Source organism: Tachypleus tridentatus, chromosome 13 (genome assembly GCF_004210375.1).
Source record: "Tachypleus tridentatus isolate NWPU-2018 chromosome 13, ASM421037v1, whole genome shotgun sequence".
In the NCBI taxonomy this organism is placed as follows: Eukaryota; Metazoa; Arthropoda; class Merostomata; order Xiphosura; family Limulidae; genus Tachypleus; species Tachypleus tridentatus.
The window spans coordinates 59,630,797-59,646,470 of NC_134837.1; the positions used below are offsets into that span (position 1 = coordinate 59,630,797).

General features: G+C 33.2%; 1 protein-coding gene across 6 annotated transcripts in view; it reads right to left on the minus strand.

Annotated features, from left to right (window-relative positions):
- Window positions 1–15,674, minus strand: part of LOC143239829 (C-Jun-amino-terminal kinase-interacting protein 4-like) — a 118,534-nt gene that overhangs the window by 72,780 nt on the left and 30,080 nt on the right. For 2 of the 6 annotated variants that reach the window (XM_076481381.1, XM_076481378.1), the window contains exons 8-10: window positions 6,895–6,974; window positions 946–981; window positions 185–199 (exon numbers count right to left, since the gene is read on the minus strand). In XM_076481381.1, the coding sequence (XP_076337496.1) occupies window positions 185–199; window positions 946–981; window positions 6,895–6,974 (131 nt within the window). The remainder of the gene's footprint in view (window positions 1–184; window positions 200–945; window positions 982–6,894; window positions 6,975–15,674) is intronic. The other 4 variants (XM_076481384.1, XM_076481383.1, XM_076481380.1 and 1 more) reach the window with 3 other exon arrangements.

Consider the following 15,674-nt stretch of genomic DNA (forward strand, 5'->3'; position numbering starts at 1 on the left):
GTGTGGCAGGATTATTAGTTAGATACAGTTCAAATACACTAAAAATACTGAGACTCACTGTACCCTTAATCATCAACTAATGCAAGTACAAGGTGCACTGATGTTCGACACCAACAAGTAACATTTTAATCTCTGTGCATTTACTAGTAACACTGACAGTTTTAACAAGAGAAAACATGCTTACCGAAGAAGTCAGTAACTACATCAGCAGAGATCAGGGAAGCAAGACACAAAAAAGCAAAATGTTAACATGATCACTAGATAAAACAATAATACAATACAAATATTTAACAGTGAATAACACATGAATAAATTCCTCTATTAATACATAAAAATACCATTACTATTGATGAGCTTTAGAGAGCTAGTAAGTAGCCATTAGAAACATTAGAGTTTTCATTTCCATTTGGAACCATGCAAGGTAAAATATTTTCCTGTAACATCTACAAATGCAAGACTTTTAAACTTAAGACTCCTATTAAATATATTATTTAAACCACTTTCAATATATTTCTGCATAATGGAGAAATGTAGACTGAATTTCAGAGATCTAATGTTCACTTACCTGGTACTTTGGTCTTAGTAAAAAGACTGGCACTTAAACATTTATATTCAGAATTTGGTTGGTCATTCATTGACTCAAAATGTAGTTTCAACATACAGAATTAGTTTTTAAAGTTCACTTTCATTACACTACAAGATATAATGGGCTTTAGTTATAAACTGATTCTTTTACACAATAACATTTTTCTAATTATCTCAGAAACAAAGCATAAGTAATATTTTTACTGTTAAATAAAAAATTAAGATCTATAATAAACTTTAGTCATCCAACATGCTTCAATAACTTAAAAATACGATTTTTACCACAATTTGGAAAAAGGAAAAAGAGGGTGTTACAAGAACTGAACAAATGTTTGCTAGAAACATAAAAAAACTCCTCACCCTCCTCATGCTCCTCATCATTACTCACCCCAAATTCTAGAAAATAAACATAACATGTAAGACCAATAACTGACCTTCATGCAGGTTATATTCTTTCAAACCTACCACTGAATTTATTTTAACATTTATAAAAATTAAAGAGGTATTTACATATATTTAGTTACCAAAAAGGTCAAAGTTCATATAGAATCATCATGCTACAATCAAACAGGCAAAAAAGAAAAACAATCAGTACACATGGACATGCAGAGGTCATGCACCATGCTGAAATAGATCAAACAGTTAAAAAAATTCACCGAGCTTAATTTTAAAGTATGAAATGCAAGGTAGCTTTCATAGATGTTTTTACTACAAAAGTAATTTTTTGAAAAAAGATATCATTAACTTTCTGCAAGACATTGAGCTATAAACATAATAAAAACAAAATATAATGCTTCAATTAGTGACATTGCATGTCACTTACAAATCGTTTGAAAGATCATAATACATAAAATATGTATACATAAACATAAATAAAAATATTATAATATAATAAAGTACATATAATACATTCATTCATTGATCTTAAACAGTTAAAAAATGGTTAATCAGTAATTAGGTTTTTAATTTTAAAGATCATAAGTAATATAGAAAGGTTTATACATGTATGGTGTATTTTAAAGGTTACACACACTACTTGATTTTACAGACCAAAAACATAAGAAATGGTATGAATAAGGCTTGACAGATTTAATAAAGGAACATACAAGTCATGATTTTAAAATATGGATAAAACATGGCTTGACAGGCTGAATAAAGGAACATACAAGTCTTGTTTTTAAAATAAGAACAAAACTCGGATTGACAGATTCAATAAAGGAACATACAAGTCTTAGTTTTAAAACAAGAACAAAACACAGCTTGATAGATTAAATAAAAGAACATACAAGTCTTGGTTTTAAAATATGGATAAAACATGGCTTGAGAGATTGAATAAAGAAACACACAAGTCTTGTTTTTAAAATAACATTGGTTGGTTTGGTGTTTTATGGTGCAAAGCAACTAGAGTATCTGTGTCAAACATCCTATTAAAAGTTAAAATTGAAGTAAAATTAGTAAAATTCATAAAAGGAAATTAAGGTAAAACAAAACAAAGTTTAATTTTGGAATTAAAAAATAGCATTAAATCCAATTTTTACATTTAGTCTATAGTGACAAGAGAAAAATTACAGTAATACAAGTTGTAAAGGACTTTCCATAGCATAAATGTAATTATCATTACTTGCCAGGAAGACTAAAAGGTAAGTTCAAAAACCACCATTAGTCACATGAAGTTAGCCTTTCCAGTCCTGGTTATGAGTTATTTGATGTTATGGCCATTTCCAAAAAGTTAAGTAATAAAAGTTTTAAAAGACTTGTAGCAAAATTTTAATTATAACTCGCCAGGATGACAAACTGGTAGTTCAAAGAGCAGCGTTAGCCACCTGAAGTTGGCCTTTCCAGTCCCAGTTGAGTTATTTGACCTTATGGCCATTTTCTAATTTCAAATGGAATGAGATGTACTTTGATTCTTAAAAAGGAATCACATTAAAAAGGTCTAATGTATAAATTAAGAAATTTAAATAGCATTAAAAGATTAATGGCTTTTAAAAACTAAAAACATTTCTAAAGTGGACATTGTCACCATTGCCAATAACACTGTCTAACATTACAGGTTAATCATGTGGTAAAATATGTTTAAAATGGTGCTGTCGTTGAGAGTCATTACAACGGCAAGACAATAAAATGTGGCTTATAGAGACCTGAGTGTTACACAGACAACACATTGGTGCATCAGTCCCAGATAAAAGAAAACAATGAGTTGAAAACTGTAACCAATGCTTAGTCTAGATAGAACAACTTTCTATTTCTGATCCTTACAGAAGCAATATGGCCAAATGCCAATAAAGGGTTTTATTTTGAAAAGCTTGTTTTCACATTGCTCACTCAAAGTCTACTACCAACTAGCATGGAGCCGAGCCTTGAATGCAGGACCATAGTCCATGTATGGAACAGGCACAGCAGTGATAGTGCCAGAGCAGACAGCTTTAGCTGCAGTGTTGGCAAGTGTTCACACGAATACCAATGTGGCCCAGTATCCAGAAAAACTGGATAGAATTAGGTGTTGAAGAGAAATGGGTTTTGAATATCAGCAAGAACAGGGTGTGAACTAATGTGAAGTGATTCCAGGGCCAGTAGAGAACTAAGTGAGACAGGATAAATAATGTAATTTGAATATTGCTCAGCTTCTATGTGATCTATTGCAAGAGAAATGGCGCACAATTCACCAGTGAACAAAGAAGCTGTAGAGGGGATTCTGCACTCAATCACCAAACCACAACAAACCATGACAGAGCCCACACAGTCACCTGATTTTGAACCATCTGTATAAATACGAATGGAAGGATGGTTCGAAAGACATTCAGCAAATAATAGACAGTATTTCCAATTGGTAGTTGCTGCTTTTCTCAGATGACTTAAAGATTGGTCACATTTGGGGACTGTAATAAGCCATAGTGGAATGGGCTGACTAGTGGATATAGCAATGTTATCCCAGGACAGAAGCAATTCATCCAACTGTGCCTGGATATTAAGGCCAAAAGAAGCAATGGCAGATCAGTCTGTTCTGGAAAAGTATGGCCAACGAGGAAGGAAAACACAACCCCAGGTGTGATGCTTTGGTAAGGAATGAAATTTCAAAGCATACAGTAAAGACAGTTGCAAAAGGCAGAAGTGCATGAGAATGTGTGTATAAGCTCTGAACTGTGGAAGTGCAGAAAGCCCCAGTGCAGTGCCAAAGTCCCTGATGATGAATAGGGTCCAGCATCTTAAAGGCTGAGATCCTAGCAGAGCCACAGACCAGTGATCCATAGTTCAATTTCAATTGAATAAGAGCACGATATATATCTTTAGCATAGAACATTGATCCACTCCCCAAGTGTTGAAAGAGAGGGCACAGAGGATGTTCAGTGCTCTTGTACATTTGACCAGTAGCTGCTTGATGTATGATATAAAGGTCAGTTTATGATCAAAGATAATCCCCAAGAACTTTGTCTCAGGTACCACAGGCAGCACAACTTCACCAATACGGAAATCAGGATCAGGGTAGCAAAAGTGCATGCAAACGGTTTTACACAGAGAGAAGTTAAAGCCGTTTTCTGTGGTTCACTTTAGTAAAAAAGTGAGGGCAGTCCGAAACTTCCTCTCAATATACCTCGTGTTCAACAAAACATGAGATATGAAAGTCGTCTACATAGAGCTCGTTTGCAACAGTAAGAGGGAGTTGTTCAGTAATGGCATTAATCTTTATACTGAAAAGTGTGACATGCAAAACACAGCCCTGAGGGACTCCAAGTTCCTGTAGAAAAGAATGGGAAAGTGTTGAACCCACACTAACTTGGAATCGTCTGTCCATTAAAAATTTTTGTAATAAAAATTAGCAAATGGTCATGTAACCCATATATATGGAGATCTCGCAAAATGCCATACCTCCATGTTGTATCATAAGCCTTCTCAATGTCAAATAATATTGATACAAGATGTTGTCATTTGAGAAAGACTTCTCAGACTGACGTTTAAAGTTTAATCCTGTGGTCTATGGTGGAGCATTATCGTCAGAACCCACACTGAATGGGCGAGAGGAGGTTGTTTGATTCGAGAAACCAAACAAAATGAGCATTAACCATCCTCTCTAAGGTCTTACAGAGAAGCTCGTTAAAGCAACTGGACGGTAGTTTGAAGAAATTTTGGGATCCTTCCCAGACTTAGAGAAAGGTAGGACAATGGTTTGGCACCAGGCATCAGGAAAAATATTATCCTGCCAGATCTAGTTAAAAACAATCAGAAGAATAGCTAGAGAAGCAGGAAATAGATGGTGCAGCATTTCTTAGTGTACATCATCAGGTCCAACAGATTCAACAAAGGAACATACAAGTCTTGGTTTTAAAATAAGGACAAAACATGGCTTGACAGATTGAATCAAGAGACATTCATATCCTGGTATTAGATCATAGATGAGAATAGTCTGATTTAAATAGCAAATAAAAATTTGGCATATATGTCTTCTTTTTTTAGAGATCATAAAGTGAGATATGTAGAGTGAAGGCATTCATTTAAAAGAAATGGAAGCTTCATGTTTTGATTTCAAAAGGAAAGAATCAAAGAAAATAGAAAGGGAGCTGCAGGTTTGATAGTGAAAGTAACAAATTTTGTCCTGTATTAAACAAAGATAGTATGAATCAAAAGGAGGACCTAACCAGCTTGGTTTCATAAAGCTAATACCAATAATTAAAGTGGGCCAAATTATTTTTATTTTTCAGATCAGAAGGTAAAAACTTTCTAAAAATAAAGTTGATTTCAATATTAAATAATTTTTGAAATAAATTTGAAAAACTTTCTTCCATGTCTTTAAATTTAAGATTTATCTTGATATGTACTGTTTGTAATACTACCAATATTACTTCAGTAAACCAAACAACACTACATGCACATACATAATTATGTGTGGTGTAATATGCTGCTTTAAAGTAATTCCAGTTTATTAAACCGAGAAGAGTAACTGACAAAAGTCTACCAGAAAACAATTTTGTTATTTAACTTTAAAACATTCAGATGTGTTAATTTGTTATATGGTTTCTTTCACTGCATTGCCAATAAAAAGAACTAAATAAAACAGTCTCAAATATTAAAACAACACTCTCTGGATAATGTCATTTCTGATTCTTGTATAAAGTTATGAAATTTATAAAATATTAAGAAACAACTGAAAATGTTTACCTTTGTCATAGATTCTCATTACATATTTGCATGCCTTTCTACATTCTTGTAGAATGCTAATAAATTTTTATTTATATACACCTGTAAAGTTTACCTTTCTTCTGAATTTATAAAAACAAACAGTTTCACTGGCATACAATAAACCAACTTTTACTTAATTTTATAATCAGGATGACAATCAGTGTTTTATGTTTCTTGTTTGTTTGTGTGCAGTTAAGCACAAAGCTACACAATGGGCTATCTGCGCTATGCCTACCACAAGTATCGAAACCAGGTTTCTTGTACTTTAGGTCTGCAAACATACCACTGCACCACTGGGGGGGGCTTACATTTCTTTTCAATGATTTTCTCTGTCCATTCAAACAGTTAAGTGGTCAATATAAGAAAAATGGTTTGAATAAGTTTAGGCACCTTGCTTCACAAGACCTTTTCTTTTCCTAACAAATAAGATATAAATTGATAAAACAAGTTCTTCCTTAAGGCTTAACAAAAATGAAATCAGGACTGAAAGTCTAGCAGAAGTTGTTCAAAAACATTATTTCTTCTAATAACATATCATCTAGCTAAACTGTAACCACTCTGTTATGACCTTTAGACACATCTCTACTGAACTAGAGCCCACACTGGATTATATAGCTGGAATGTTTTCATCACTAGCCTATAGCTTTATATCTGTCAACCAAAGCTGAGAAACAGGGATTGGATAAAAATCAATATAACTAGACTTATAATCAAGTTACAAAATCAGATTTTCACCATTTTGTTGAAAGCCATTACAAGTTTCCTCTTTGATGGATAAGACTATTGTACTGTCCTCAGAAAAACAATTCTGGAAATTCACTAATGATTCTGATCAGAGTTAAAATGAACATTTTCTATTTTCTAGATCTTTCTTTATGCATAAACTTAATAAATAAAACCTTCAACATTACAATTTTTCTTTTTTTCATATTTCTGAAAGAAAAATTACAAGTTTATTTTATATCATTTTTTAAAATTCTTCATTGCACACATCCAGACATGAAAGAGATAAAACATTGTTTTCACTGCATTGTTATTTCACTATGATATCAAATTATGGAACAAGTATCAAACCTCTTACTGGACAATCAATAAAATATAACAAAACTTGTTTTTAACCACAGTTATACCTACTTGATGTATCTGCCTGTTGCTCTAGTTCCATTTCTCTATGGCTTATTTCTTGATACAGATTGTTGGCTCTTCTTTCCTCTCTATCAAAAAATAGTATATATTAATTAAATAAATCTTCCTATGGATGGTAAGATTCATGCTATAATTATCAGTTTTATGGTATCAGATATTTATATCTGCAGCTGGGTTTATAACTCATGTATCAAACATGTTTATATGTACACCATTCCTGTTTAGATGTACCTCCAGTGATTCTACTAAAAGTAAGTTACAGAGAGACAAGTATTAACAGTAAAACACCTAATGTAGGGTAGACAGTGGCTAAGACAGAAAAGAAACGTATTCCTCAAAAACAAATATTAATTAAAGGCAAAACATCTAAAGTAGAACAGAATTACTGAAGATATATATTACAGATGAAATGCATCCAAGAATGCTAAAGGAGCTAAAACTGAATAGTTTTGGCCAGAGATCTTCAACAAGTCCATGAAGAGAATCTTCATCAAGTTGTATCATATTCTTGACGAAAGATCACAGAAGGAAACCAGGAAATTAGAAACCAGTGAATATTGTATGTTAAACAATGAAAAGTGCTGTCAGAGTAAATCACAAAAATGAACAACTTAACTGATAACAAGCTGTTCAGTTTTATAAACAGAAAAGCTACAACATTATAGTTACTGCAAATGGACTAATGTTCTTGACAGTTTACGTGAATTTCAAGAAAGCACTGATACTTCACTATATAACAGACTGATTGGTAAATTAAAAAAGATACATTATCAGCTTTGAAATTTCTGGATAGAAAAGTTCTTCCAAAAACAACAATAGAAGGTTTGGGTAAATGGAACCTGAAAAAATTGGTGGCAGTCAAATAGTACAAGATAAAGTTCATAACCCAGCTTTTGGTTACAGAAAACATCACCCGTTAAAACATCCACCCATGGTACCTGAGCATGTATGATACATTTGTTTCTTGTGAGTAGAGATATGAACACAGTTTCAAAGATAGCTCCCACAGAAATATGTTGGGATAAAACATTCAGGTTCAACACAATACTAAACATACAACCCATTATGTCTAGTTGACTGTTTTATCTTCTTTTTGCCATAGAGAGAGAGACACCCACAAGTTGGTTTACCAAGTTTCTTGATGTTAGTTTCAAAATTGTGGGAGGAGTTTGAACTCAAAAACAAATATTAATTAAAGGCAAAACATCTAAAGTAGAACAGAATTACTGAAGATATATATTACAGATGAAATGCATCCAAGAATGCTAAAGGAGCTAAAACTGAATAGTTTTGGCCAGAGATCTTCAACAAGTCCATGAAGAGAATCTTCATCAAGTTGTATCATATTCTTGACGAAAGATCACAGAAGGAAACCAGGAAATTAGAAACCAGTGAATATTGTATGTTAAACAATGAAAAGTGCTGTCAGAGTAAATCACAAAAATGAACAACTTAACTGATAACAAGCTGTTCAGTTTTATAAACAGAAAAGCTACAACATTATAGTTACTGCAAATGGACTAATGTTCTTGACAGTTTACGTGAATTTCAAGAAAGCACTGATACTTCACTATATAACAGACTGATTGGTAAATTAAAAAAGATACATTATCAGCTTTGAAATTTCTGGATAGAAAAGTTCTTCCAAAAACAACAATAGAAGGTTTGGGTAAATGGAACCTGAAAAAATTGGTGGCAGTCAAATAGTACAAGATAAAGTTCATAACCCAGCTTTTGGTTACAAAAACATCACCCGTTAAAACATCCACCCATGGTACCTGAGCATGTATGATACATTTGTTTCTTGTGAGTAGAGATATGAACACAGTTTCAAAGATAGCTCCCACAGAAATATGTTGGGATAAAACATTCAGGTTCAACACAATACTAAACATACAACCCATTATGTCTAGTTGACTGTTTTAGCTTCTTTTTGCCATAGAGAGAGGGACACCCACAAGTTGGTTTACCAAGTTTCTTGATGTTAGTTTCAAAATTGTGGGAGGAGTTTGAAGAAGACAAACATACAATGTTAAGTAATAATGAATGAACTGCTCAATCTCCTGTTCATTCTATATCACTATTACAATGTTAAGTAATAACAAATGAACTTCTCAGTTTCCTGTTCATTCTATATCACTATTACAATGTTAAGTAATAACAAATGAACTTCTCAGTTTCCTGTTCATTCTATATCACTATTACAATGTTAAGTAATAACAAATGAACTTCTCAGTCTCCTGTTCATTCTATATTACTATTACAATTTTAAGTAATAACAAATGAACTTCTCAGTCTCCTGTTCATTCTATATTACTATTACAATGTTAAGTAATAACAAATGAACTTCTCAGTCTCCTGTTCATTCTATATTACTATTACAATGTTAACTAATAACAAATGAACTTCTCAGTCTCCTGTTCATTCTATATCACTATTACAATGTTAAGTAATAACAAATGAACTTCTCAGTTTCCTGTTCATTCTATATCACTATTACAATGTTAAGTAATAACAAATGAACTTCTCAATCTCCTGTTCATTTTATATTACTATTACAATGTTAAGTAATAAAAAATGAACTGCTCAGTCTCCTGTTCATTCTATATCACTATTACAATGTTAAGTAATAACAAATGAACTTCTCAGTCTCCTGTTCATTCTATATTACTATTACAATGTTAACTAATAACAAATGAACTTCTCAGTCTCCTATTCATTCTATATCACTATTACAATGTTAAGTAATAACAAATGAACTTCTCAGTTTCCTGTTCATTCTATATCACTATTACAATGTTAAGTAATAACAAATGAACTTCTCAGTCTCCTGTTCATTCTATATTACTATTACAATGTTAAGTAATAACAAATGAACTTCTCAGTCTCCTGTTCATTCTATATCACTATTACAATGTTAAGTAATAATAAATGAACTTCTCAGTCTCCTGTTCATTCTATATCACTATTACAATGTTAAGTAATAACAAATGAACTTCTCAGTCTCCTGTTCATTCTATATCACTATTACAATGTTAAGTAATAACAAATGAACTTCTCAGTCTCCTGTTCATTCTATATCACTATTACAATGTTAAGTAATAACAAATGAACTTCTCAGTTTCCTGTTCATTCTATATCACTATTACAATGTTAAGTAATAACAAATGAACTTCTCAGTCTCCTGTTCATTCTATATTACTATTACAATGTTAAGTAATAACAAATGAACTTCTCAGTCTCCTGTTCATTCTATATTACTATTACAATGTTAAGTAATAACAAATGAACTTCTCAGTCTCCTGTTCATTCTATATCACTATTACAATGTTAAGTAATAACAAATGAACTGCTCAGTCTCCTGTTCATTCTATATCACTATTACAATGTTAAGTAATAACAAATGAACTTCTCAGTCTCCTATTCATTTTATATCACTATTACAATGTTAAGTAATAACAAATGAACTTCTCAGTTTCCTGTTCATTCTATATCACTATTACAATGTTAAGTAATAACAAATGAACTTCTCAGTCTCCTATTCATTCTATATCACTATTACAATGTTAAGTAATAACAAATGAACTTCTCAGTCTCCTATTCATTCTATATCACTATTACAATGTTAAGTAATAACAAATGAACTTCTCAGTTTCCTGTTCATTCTATATTACTATTACAATGTTAAGTAATAACAAATGAACTTCTCAGTCTCCTGTTCATTCTATATCACTATTACAATGTTAAGTAATAACAAATGAACTTCTCAGTTTCCTGTTCATTCTATATCACTATTACAATGTTAAGTAATAACAAATGAACTTCTCAGTCTCCTGTTCATTCTATTTTACTATTACAATGTTAAGTAATAACAAATGAACTTCTCAGTCTCCTGTTCATTCTATATCACTATTACAATGTTAAGTAATAACAAACGAACTTCTCAGTTTCCTGTTCATTCTATATTACTATTACAATGCTAAGTATTAGCAAATGAACTTCTCAGTCTACTCCTTAGTTGTTTTTAAAATGACACTATAATACTTAGAATAATGAATAATACAAATTATATTAATTTGTTTCAAAAATATCAACTAAAAAAAACAGTAATGGAAGTCTCCCTTGACATTTCACCTTGACAAATGACAGTTGGTTATGTCAAAGATATCAAAAACTATTACCTGCACAAGATTGTAGATGGATTCACAAAAAATAGGTCAGAAAATTCAGATGAGAAACATATTTGTAGTTACCAAGAAAAGACATACTAAATTTTGAATATCATTACCACTTAAAGAGAATAAAGCTATCAGTATAAGAAAGTGATAAGTTATTTAAAAGAAGAACATTTTAAAGTATCTTGGTTATGTTATTAGTTATAATTTTCCAATACAGAAAATGTGCTTCCAATAAGATACTTACTCTAAGACACAAAAACTTTTCTCAATTACTGTTGCCCTCAATGTGTTCAATGTTTTTATTCCTCTCACAATAAGAATTGATACTCCCCCATACCTTTACAAGTTTAACATAGTACAGATATGTGGTAGCAAGCAAAGCATGTGAAAACCCTCCCACTAATATGAGCACATCAAACCCTCCTGGTACACCTGTTTCCCTCTGGATTACAGATTCTAACCTGACTTCATGATTACACACAAAAAGTATCTATTTGAAGTACATTTTCTGTGAAGGAAAACTATAGTCTCCAATATTATAGCTTACTTCCACTGATCTGGTGTGAGGACCATTTTGAAATCAATACTTGTCCCTGAAATAGGAATACAAATGAGAAACAGAGGGTAGGGAAATAATGGTAAATGCAAAATTAGCTTAAAAAGTTGCCAATGTTTTAGGAAGAAGGGCCCTATCAAGGTAGAAGGTGACAAAGGTGCTGTGGTAAAGGATGCATGTGATATCAATGGTGAACACATCCCACATGGTGAACACAATACCCACAGGCTAAAACAATGAGTAAAACAATTTTCCAAGAAAGGTAGCACAGGAAACAAACTGCCAAAAGGCTGAAACAAAGGAAGAGTCAGGGCATGTAGGACTACACTCAGATTCCAATCTAGGAGGCAAGAGAGTGGATGATATTGAAAAAAAAAAAAAAAAACAGAAATTACAAGAGGAACAAATATGGCAGAACTAAAAAAATTTAAGGTAGAGGACAAGGCCACCTGGTAGCCTGCAGAATTCAACACTTCTGAACAGTCATTGGAAGAACTTGGAAAAGTGAAGGATTATGGGGTCACAAAGGAGCAACTAGTGGTAAAAAAAAACCCTGTGATTTGCACTGATACACAGATAATGAGGAACAACAGACTGAATGGGAAATAAGGGACATTACTCATGTGGAAAGACCAGTCCTTTCAAGAGACAAGATAAAAGCCACACATGAAGCTGATGTGTGGGAACTGGTGTATAAAACAAGGAAACATGTGGTTGCCAAAGAAGAGAAGGGAAGGACAAAAAGGTAATGGTGGAGACAACTGCAAAGACTATAGTGATGAGAACCAGGCCAGAATGGTGTTACTAGAATTGACCCAACACATAGTGGTTTGAATGACAGTTAGGATTCAAAAAAGAAGGAGAATGGGAAGATAGGAATAAATGTAACAGTCCTTTCAATCCTGTCTGAAAATATCTACTACCAATGTTGAAGGATGTGGAACTGATGACCAAAAATGAGGGAGTTTTGTATACTGATAGGTGGCAAATGTATCCAGTTGGGACATACCAAACCAAGAGCATAGCCACTGGAATATCTGTGGATTGAGAGATCACTCCATGAGAAGAATCCTATTGGCATGAGATAACCAATTTGCAAAAAGATTTAAATTACCCAAACATTAACAAGCACACCAGTGAATATGCTGTTAGTGAGCCCAAAACAAAAGATCCAATGTTAACAACAAGGATACCAAAATAATGTGTACCCCCTTGACAAGTGATTTAAGAGACCACAGTTAAGTTGTTGGAATGGATCATAACCAGTTTTTCTTTAGAATAGAAAGAAAATGATACAGAATAGGATGAACAGTTTAAAGTTTCAGAAGATTGAGATGATACTTATACTTGACCTATAACCCATGGCCTGAGATCTCTCAAGGATTCAAATACTTTCCCCAACCTGTCAAAAAGGCATCTATAAGAAACAGTTTTTAAATCCAGGATGGGAGTTGGAAGAGGAATTCCAGTCATTATGTTCAGGGAGAAAGGAAAGTTGATAACAAAATCCAAGAGATCCTTGGCAAGGTCCCATTGGTTGGTAATATTCCCTCAAGAACCCTCATGTAGAGTCTATCCAGGGGATAGAGGCTTCCAAGAATTTCTAAGACCCCAAAAGTGATAGAATATCTTGCACAGATAGAGTAGAAGAGATGTGTGCTGTTTGAACTGCCAAATCCACAGACTGTAGTCAAACAAAAGAAGGTCGAACACAACCGAGGTAAGAGATGAAAAAGACCTAAAGATGAACAAGACATTGTATCAGGATTAGGATGAAAGTATCTAGCTTGAACAGCCAATCCATCCATGCAGATTTTCTGAGAAGTAATTGTAAATGAGAGAGCTAAAGGAAACCAGTTGTCCACATAAGGATGGAAATGATGCTCTCAAGAGTGGAGTCATGTGGCAAAAACACTTGACTTTATGAACTGAGGCCAGCCCAAATGTAAGGGCTCTAAATTAGTACCTAGTCATTGTGGACAAATTGAAGAAACCAATAGGAAGAAGGAGATATGGGCATATGGAAGTATACAGACATGTTGAACTTGTACTCCACTAACCAAGAGTAAATGCACAACACAGGTGTACGAATGACTTTATGGTAAATCAAGGATGGTCTATGTAGTAGACCAGATGAGAAGGGTGAGTAATCAGCCACCAGCCTCATTAGGAATTAGGGGTTTCATATAACAAAGATGGAGAGGAGGTCATACAACAAAGGAGATAAGGATAAATCCTAGCAAACTTGCTTTACCAAATCCAGAAAATCCGTTGAAGGTATAAGCGCATCAACCACTACTCAAAAAGACTGCATAGCAAAGGAAGAAGGAGGGAAAAAGCTGTCCAAGTATTTATCTTCCTATCCAGCATTCCCAGGGAGGGGAAAACTGGTTGATAGTCAGGAGAGCCCCAGTTTGCATGAAAAACTTCCAATTTCCAGCAGACAACAGCCAAAACTACTTCTGTCAACAAAATCATACCCACAGTCACAATATGAGGTAGTGAATTATGTGGTGGTAACAGTTGAAGTTGATGTGACAATAAATTGCAAATGTGTCACTTAATTTGGAATGTATAAGTACAATAATAAGAAAAGTATTTGGTAAAGGATGGGTTGTTTTCAAAAGAAGGAGAAAAAGTGTTTTTTGTCAAATCCTACTGAACTGCTGTTAAGTTACCAAATATTCAAGTACAAAAACAAGTACAAAATAAACAATATTTTGCTAAATTTAAAAACTCAGAGCACGGTGAGCAAAACATCTCAACACTTGAGTACAAACCAAGTGCAATGAGATGCTGTAATCCAAGGGGAGACAGCTTTGCCAAGAATGTATGTCATATTCCTATTGGTAGGAGTTTGTTGCATGCATGCTACAGAGCAGCTGCACCATATTAAAGACATGGGGACAGGTGGGAACATCAAGGTTAGTAGCAAGCAAAAAAAAATTTGAATATATAGTGGGCAGCATTTATCAAGAAAATTGTTTATGTGAAAAGAGATAAACTGTATCAAGAAAAAGTCTATTGAAATAACTGATGACAAGCAAAGAAAAGGAGCTAAATTAATATATTCTATTAGCCTTGAAAACATGCAAGACCATTAATGGTAAGAGCCTGGCACAAACTGCTCATTAGAGCACTCACAATATGCAGGTTGTGAGTTTGAATTTCATCATCAAATAGCCATGGTGGTATTACAAGTGACAGTCAATCCAATGTTTAATTTGTAAAGTGTTAACAGTGGATGGTGTTGACTAGCTGTCTCCTTTCATGTATATCACTTCTAAATAAGTGCTAGAAAAAAATTATTGTGAAATAAAAAAACGAGTAGGGCTGGCTACTGAACTTGAAAAGTGAAACCAAACAAAACTGGGATGGAAGTGGATATATCACTTGATCCAGGTAACGATCACATAGCAGACTATGCTATGTTCACTTTATATGAAGAATAAAATCCCTACATCACTGGCTTTTCCATTTTGTCTATTGAAAGTTTGGTGTTTCAATAGAATCTCAGCTTTCATCATTACACCTTTATATCACTTTTATACAATAAAGTAACATTTTACTTCAGGAAATTCTGGTTCTATTTGTTTTACCAGTCACTGTCAGCACAAGGTCAGTTTTGGCTATTTGCTGGTTTTCAAATTTAGGATATTATGGATTTCTCAAAAATGGCATACACACTAGAGACAGAATGGCTATGCCAGATACTTCTTCATATTTAGCTTATGATTACCTGTAGAGAAGAAAATCCACATAACTTTTGTGCTGTTTCAATACAGATGTTTGTCATCTCTACATATAGTGTATAAGTGCACTCTTGGATTAGGAACAGCTATAACAGACAGTCCTCAAGCAGCTATGTGAAAAATTCAACAAAAGAAACAAACATTAATGGTATCTATGAAAATGCTTTAGCAGAAAAGTGGTAAAAAGAGAGAAATAGTACACATAAGGAAACTTGTTTTCAGCCAGACAACATTAAACATAGAAAATATCCTGATAAATCATGTAAATGTAGCCAACTTTAT